The following is a 7,551-nucleotide window of genomic DNA, read 5'->3' on the forward strand; positions in this document are numbered from 1 at the left end:
CCCCGCTGGGATGGGACGGTCAAGGGACAGGCCCCGAGGGTGGCAGAGAGCAGGACGGGGACCTGGCGCCTGGCGTCCGTCTGTCCTGGTTCCTCGCTGCCCTCAGTCGGCTCTGGCTCAGTTGGAGCCTGAAACTGGGGGTTGCGGCTTGGCCCAGGAGGAGACGCCTTGGGCCCCCGGCACTCTCACCCGACCTCACGCCCGGGGTGGGTCTCTTCCGGCAGAGTGGACCAGATCGTGGGTCGTGGCCCAGCGATGGCGGACAAAGACCGAGGCAAGGGCCCGGCGGAGGCGGAGCTGCCCGAGGACCCCAGCATGATGGGGAGGCTGGGGAAGGTGGAGAAGCAGGTGGGAGAGGCTGGGGGTCTGTGGTGTCCTCGCGGCTGCTGCGGGAGGGTGCGCCAGCTTTGTGGGGAGCTGAGGGCTGTGGTGTCTGGATCCCGGGTACCCCGTGAGCACTCCCAGGCCTGGGGCACTTTCCTTCTGCTGGCCAGCGCCTACAGACTCCAGGCCAAGCACTGGCTTGCTCACTCTCTTCTCGCCTGGGGGGCGCTGCTGCAGGGCCTGCGTGGTCATTCTCCACCCCACTTGGCTGACCTTGTCTGACTTTCCTCTACTCTCTTGGGAGCAAGTCCTCTGGAACCACACACAAGACCCTCTGCTGAGAGTCTGATTCTGGGAGCCCAGGAGAGGAACGGATGGTTCCTTCCGTCTTGAGTTTGCTCTATGGGTGAACCCACAGAGTGGCCCATACAAGTAAGAGTGTCCATGCTCTGAAGCCCTGAGGCCACATACCCTGATGGGGGTGGTCAGAGGCTGAGCTGCTGGGGGTGGGGGTGTGTGTGTGTGTGTGTCCTGCCTTCTATTGCCTCTGCAATTCTGTAGGTGACGTTCTGGGCCCCCCCACCTCTGGGGAGTGTCTAGGGTCCCCACACGTCCAGGGAGCATTGCTGCCCTCCCCAACTCCAAGGAGCATCCCGACCCCCCCCCCCCCATGAGAAGCATCCAGCCCTTCCCACCTCCAGGGACCATCCTTCCCACCCCTGCCCCCCTCCCCAGCATGGGAAGCCTCCAGCGTGGCCCACTAGCCCCTCCCGCAGGTGCTGTCCATGGAGAAGAAGCTGGATTTCCTGGTGAACATCTACATGCAGCGCATGGGTGTCCCCCCGACGGAAACTGAGGCCTACTTTGGGGCCAAGGAGCCAGAGCCAGCGCCACCGTACCACAGCCCAGAGGACAGCCGGGACCACGGTGGCCGGAGTGGCTGCATCATCAAGCTTGTCCGCTCCACCAGCTCCATGGGCCAGAAGAACTTCGCAGCGCCCCCGCCTGCACCCCCTGCCCAGTGCCCACCCTCCACCTCATGGCAGCAGCAGTGCCACCCCCGCCCAGGCCACGGCACCTCACCCGTGGGGGACCACAGCTCGCTCGTGCGCATCCCGCCGCCACCCGCCCACGAGCGGTCCCTATCTGCTTACAGCGGGGGCCACCGGGCCAGCACGGAGTTCCTGAGGCCGGAGGATGCCCCGGCCTGTAGGCCCCACGAGGGCGCGCTGAGGGACAGTGACACATCCATCTCCATTCCATCCGTGGACCATGAGGAGCTGGAGCGCTCTTTCAGTGGCTTCAGCATCTCCCAGTCCAAGGAGAACCTGGACGCCCTCAACAGCTGCTACGCGGCGGTCGCTCCGTGTGCCAAAGTCAGGCCCTACATCGCAGAGGGCGAGTCGGACACGGACTCGGACCTCTGCACCCCGTGCGGGCCCCCACCACGCTCCGCGACGGGCGAGGGCCCTTTCGGTGATATGGGCTGGGCCGGGCCCCGGAAGTGAGGCCACCCGCTAGCCTCCCCCTGACTCCTGGCCTCCTGGTCTTGAGGCAGATGCTCTGGGGCCCTTTTCTTAGAGCAAGGCAGGGGTGCCCGTGCAGGGCAGCAGGCAGGCGTGGCCCTCAGTCTCTCACACTGAAGGCTGGCAGAAATTCTTTTCCAGCAAGGGGCAGCCCGGCTGGCCGTGCCCACTCGGCAGACTCTGCAGACCATTGGCCTGGGCATGACAGAGGCCGGGGTCAAGGCTGAGGACAGGCACCCCGTGGCCAGGTGGAGGCTTGGTTGGGGGCAGGGTGGCAGCGAGGGGCAGATCTGCCTCGTGAGGATCAGCAGCTTTGAGGCCCAGGGCGTGTGGCTTGTCTCTGCCCCCATTCCTGTCCTGCCCCATCATCCTGGGTACCACCCGCAGCTGCTGGTCAGTGTCACCACCTTCCCCCTGGTTCCGAGCATCCTGTGACAGGAGCCAGCCCCACGTTCAGGACTCTGGCCTGAAGGGGGCGTGGGGGCGAGGCTTTGGACCCCCTCCAGAACAGAATGGCCTCTGACCTCCGGAAATTGATTCCTGTGGGGAGGGACCGGCTCCATAGGCTCCTGGAAGAGATCCTTGGGGGCTCCCTTCCAGACTTGGAAGCTGGAGGGGTGTCCCCTGTGTCCTCTTCCCTCTCCCTTGGCTGGGCGCTGGTCACCACGCTGTGGCCAGCACTGTGACATGGACCTGCCTGTGGGAATGTGTGCTGAGTGGCTAGGGGGCCCCCCGGCTGGGCTCGTGCTCTGGGGTCCTGACCGGGCCAGTTGTGGTGAGTTGATTTACTCGCTGTCCTCCAGGGACCCTGCTTCACCTGTCCCGCATCAGCCCCCCAACAGGACCCCTGCTGGACGATGCTGCAGCTGACGGGAAAACCCTTCAGTAGAGTCCTGCCCTGCAATGTCCAGAGATGAAGGAGCTGCCTTGTAGGTGGTCTCTCCTGTCCCTCCTAGGCTGACCATCCCCCGCCCTCTCCTCACTGACCAGCCCTTGACTGTGACCGCTGGGTGTTTTGGGATCAGAGATGCCTGTTCCCACCCTGGGCCCTGGGAAACAGTGGTGCCCATCCTTCTCTTCTTGGGCCTGAGGAGCAGTCGCTTTGAGCCAGGAGTCCACCCCCAGGAGGCGGAGTGGACCCCATCCTGGGCCCCCAGCTGTCAGTGTGCAGGGGCATCTGGCGTTTGGGGTGACAGGACAGCAAGCCTGGGCACCTAGTGTCCTCTGAGGCAGTGACCTTCCTGTGCATCAGGGCTGGGTCCACGAAGCCTACCACGTAGCGACTTCCCCTGAAATACCAGGTCCAGGGAGAGCCTGAGCTGTCTCCTCAGGACGCTTCCATCCATCCTGGTCAGTGAGAGACTCTGCTTGCTCTCTGGGAAGGACTTTGAAAGCAGCGTCCGAGGGTCGAATGCCCCTGGCTGTTGGGGTCCTGGCCCTCTGAGATCCCTGGGGAGCAGTGTCTACTACAGCCTCTGTGCATTCCCCCCCTTCACCAGGACCCCCAGGTCCCCACCATGTGTACCTGTCTGCTAGCCCAGTGCAGGAGGACCCGAGCTCGGAGTCAGAACCATGGTCTGTGTTCAGGGCCAAGGCACAAGGATGCCCCCCGCCCCCAGTCTCCAGGGAGGGGTTGGCTATGGAATCTTCCATGTGGCCTGGGGCGGGGGGGGGGGGGGGGGTGTGCCTCTTTGGCTCCCTCCACCCAGCGTGTCTGCTCTGTACACCCTTGGTGTTCTCCCTTTCAGACCTTCAGTGGTGAGCAAAGCTCCTCCTTAGTGTTGGCTGTGTGAAGAGGCCCTGGCAAGTGGCAGCTCCTCTGGGTGAGGGCAGAGCCCTCCTTTGCCCCCCATCTTGGGAGAGAGAGGCCCCAGATGGAGGCCCCCAACAAGGCACGAGCAGGCCAGCCCCTGGACCAAGTGTATCCACAGCTGCTCCAGCCCCAGTTGTTGCTGTCTGGCTCTGGGAAGGTTCGATTCAGGTTGCCAGCAGCAGGGACCCACCCCTGTCAGATCTTGGCCTGCATGGGCCCCTGGCCTGCTAGGAGAGGCCTTTGGCCCCTGGAGAGAGGTGTGTGTCCTGTCACTTGCATGCCCGGTTGTGGGTCCCTGGTGACAAGAGGGGCTGGCTTGGTCCACAGAGCTGCTGAGCCAGATGCTGGCACCAAGGCCACTGCTGGGAGGGCCTCCAAGGTTGCAGAAGGAGGGGTTGAGGCCCAACTCTCCACGTGCTGTGCTCAGCAAGGAGTCTGTGACGCCTCCTCCATGAAATCCTGCCCCCTCCCCCGGTCTCTGCTTGGGGGACCGTTTCGCGGTGAGGTTTTAGGAGATGATGGGGTAGAGGCTCTTCTTAGGGGTCCGAGCAACATGTGTTCCTTTGTGTCCATCTGCTGCCCCAGGGCCCCCACCTTCAGGAGCTATGGCAGGAGAGTGCTTGGCACTCCGGGGACGTCGGCGCACTTCCTGGGTGACCCGTGGCTGCGGGCCCACCCTGCCCCACCGCACATGTGGTAGGCGCTTCCCAAGAGAAGCATCTCAGTTACCCGATCACGTGGCTCCCCCAGCCCTGCACATGCCTGTGCTCACACTCCTGCCTGCAGACATACAGCACATACACACTCATGCATACACACCCACAGGTACACGCACAGCACCTGCACACGGAGTCACATGCATTCTCACCCAGACACACCAGAGTGCACACACTTACCCATGTAATGCACAATCATACACACCATGTACACACACCCATGCTCACATACTCACACATCCATGTGCACACACGCTTACCCACGCATGCACAGACGCCTTGTCTGCTTCAATCCGTAGGAATCAGCAAGTTCGGGAGTTGCAGACAGTCCTGGGACATTGACCCTGGGTGGGGTTCCCGCTCTTCTGGCCCCTGGGCAGCACCTCAGGGGGATCCCCAGAGCCCAGGCAGGTTCCCACCTACCCTCTTCCTTCTCCTCAACTGCCCCGGAGGCTGTCCAGATGCCAAGATGGCCTAGGCTGGGCCAGGGAGATCTTGGTGTCTGTGGGCATCCAGCTGCAATGTGGGGGCTCTGGTGGCTCCCTCCGCCCTCCTGAGCCATGTGGCCCAGCCTCAGGACCCTCTCCGTTTTCTGCCCTACACCCCCCTGTTCTGTGACAGCATGAGCCATGGCCACCGTGGAGGATGAAGGAACCCAGCCAGGGGGCAAGGGACTCCCTCCGGTGCCTCCCTGCCGGGCCCCTCCCTCTGGGAGACCATGGCACCCCTCCTTTGGGGGGATTTGCCAGGGAGTCCGCCCCATGAGGAGAGCCAGTCACTGCCCTCTAATTAACATTGTCAGCCGGAGCGGTCACCAGACAGCAGCTCTGCACAGCTTTCACACGTGGTTTTAACTTCTCCCTTCCCTAGGCTGGGGCACCCTGGTGGTCATGGGCCTAAGATGTCAACACGGGACGGGGGGAGGTGTCCTCTTCTCTGCTATGCCATGTACCTGCCGTTTGTGGACAGAACATGGCCCTGGGACATTGTTGATGCTTCTGAAGCCCCAGAGGGTGGGGGCTGCAGACAGGCCTTCATAAGAGTGCTGGTGTTAATTCCCATGCTCCCCCGACGTCAAGACCACACCAGGCGCTGGTGGAGGCATCGGCCTGGATTTCCTGCTGCAGTCAACATTGGTTCCGCACCCAAATCTCCAGAATACATGGCTGTGAAGAGGGCCGGTCCAGCAGGGAGGCCCCACCTGGAGGGTTCAGGGCACCCTGCCCGCAGTGGGGTGGGGAGTTCTGAGCCACAGGGTGCCTCCATGACCCCCAGTACACACGGCTCCAAATTATACACTCTTCCTCGCGTGCACTGCCCTGCATGGTCTTCAGCTGCCCTGGGCAGTGATGTGGACAGTCTTGCCCTCTGTGACCCCTGAGCAGAACTCCAGGCTGCCTGCTTGTGTGGATGGATGTTCGGCCCCGCTGGGCCAGGCTATTTGCTTTTAGTGCCCAGGGGAGCCCTAGGCTCCCTGAGTTGGATGCCCAGTGGACCTGTGCACTTATCCCAGGCCAGCTGCTTCCTGTGTCCTGCCCCCAGGGCGGTTCCACTTGAGCCTTTACCAAGTACTAAGTGGGAGAGATGATCGGGGAGCTTCCTGGAGGAGGTGATCTGCTCGGATCAGGGGCTTACGCCTACCCTCTGTCCAAGGGGCCTAGAAAGCCGGCTGCCCAGGGCAGAACACTGTAGCCCCTGAAGCTGCACAAATGAGGCACACAGCTTGCTGGCTTCTGTTGACTTGTGAGGATGGGGGCAGATGTGGAGGGCATTCTGGAGGGAGGAGAATGCCCCTTCCTCCTAGGAAGGAGGTAGGGAGCTTGAAAAAGATGCTTGTGGGAGGAGAGACCCCTCTGTCTTGAGGAGGAGTTGGGTGGCTCTTGCCTTGGATACTTGCATGGGTCCCCTTGCCTGATGGAGGTGTGGCTGGATGGCCCTGTCTGGAGAGCCACTCAGTATAGGCAGATCAGGCACCGGGAGAGGTGGGGACCTTCCTGGGGGACAGCCCTTGGTCCTGGGGTTTCTGGGCAGGTGTGTGGACTTTGCTGAACGCTGCACGTCCAGCTCTGACTGAGTTTCATAAAGTTGTTGCCTTAATGCACGTTGACAAAAATTCACCGTGGTCACCCCCTGCCCCCTTGGCCTCTGCCAGGCACCAACCTGCGACCCCGCCACCTCCTCCATCCAGGGTCTGCGGGCCCAGGTCTGCAGCAAGTACAGGGGGTAGGGGACCTCATGGCATGGTTCCTGTGGGGCTCTGCCTACCCACCCACCTGGGGACCCCACCTCCATCCCACGCCATCCGAAGGCGGCCCTGGCCCCAGCCCCAGCCCCGTCTGCGCTGTTGTCTTGGCTGTCTTTGCACTTTTGTTCATGTTCATGCTCCAAAGAATATGTCATGATGCCTTCAGTGCTGGTGAGCACCGTTGCGCCCGCGCCCCTGCAGCACAGCCGGGCCTCTGCTCCTGGACCTGTCACCCCTGTGACAGGTGACCTGCGTGCCGTCCATTTTCCAGGGACAGACGCCCAGGGAAAGAATCTAGTTTTCTACAGACCAGCTGAGACTCACTGACTGCACTCACTGTCAGGCTGACACGTGTGCCACCCCGAGGGCCCAGCGCAGGCTGCCTGGGGACGGCGGGTGCAGGATCTGGTGACAGGAACACACGTGGGAGGTTCTGGAAAGCTGTAGCGCCACGGGGATGAGTCAGATGCCCAGTGGACCTGTGCACTTAGTAAAACACAGTGATTCAACCTGGACAGTGTGTGGCCTCTTTCCTCGGGGCTCAGGGCTGTTGGCCTATGACAGGGCCTAGGTGGGGTTGCACCCTCCAAGGTCAGGGCACCGAGCCCTGTCAGCGTCCTATCACTGGTATAGTGATGGAGGACAAGCTGGTGGCTCACACAACAGACATGCTCATGACCCCGGGCCTGGGATCTGAGTGCACCGAGCTCCCCACCTGGCCCTTCTCTCCGCCACTGGGAGTGGCAAGAGTCCTGGGAATGGCCCCTCCAGCCTGGGGCCCTCAGGAAATGCTGGGTGGGCGCCAGCAGGGGCCTTTTCTCAGGTGTGGGTTCTGTGCATGAGTGGAGACCCAGAACTCGCCGTTGGCTCCCTGCCTGGACTCTGAAGTCCTCCAGGCCCTCCTGCCGAGTTGGCACCTGCTCTGTC

General features: G+C 62.6%; 1 protein-coding gene across 13 annotated transcripts in view; it reads left to right on the forward strand.

Moving 5' to 3' along the window:
- Nucleotides 1-7,139, forward strand: part of KCNQ2 (potassium voltage-gated channel subfamily Q member 2) — a 49,102-nt gene extending 41,963 nt beyond the window's left edge. For 12 of the 13 annotated variants that reach the window (XM_070472423.1, XM_070472424.1, XM_070472426.1 and 9 more), the window contains 2 exons: nucleotides 225-348; nucleotides 1,101-7,139. In XM_070472423.1, coding sequence (XP_070328524.1) covers nucleotides 225-348; nucleotides 1,101-1,832 — 856 coding nt within the window. In that variant the 3' untranslated portion in view covers nucleotides 1,833-7,139. The remainder of the gene's footprint in view (nucleotides 1-224; nucleotides 349-1,100) is intronic. The other variant, XM_070472431.1, reaches the window with a different exon arrangement.
- Nucleotides 7,140-7,551: the final 412 nt, after the last annotated feature.

The sequence above is a fragment of the Odocoileus virginianus genome, chromosome 9 (assembly GCF_023699985.2).
Source record: "Odocoileus virginianus isolate 20LAN1187 ecotype Illinois chromosome 9, Ovbor_1.2, whole genome shotgun sequence".
Lineage (NCBI taxonomy): Eukaryota > Metazoa > Chordata > Mammalia > Artiodactyla > Cervidae > Odocoileus > Odocoileus virginianus.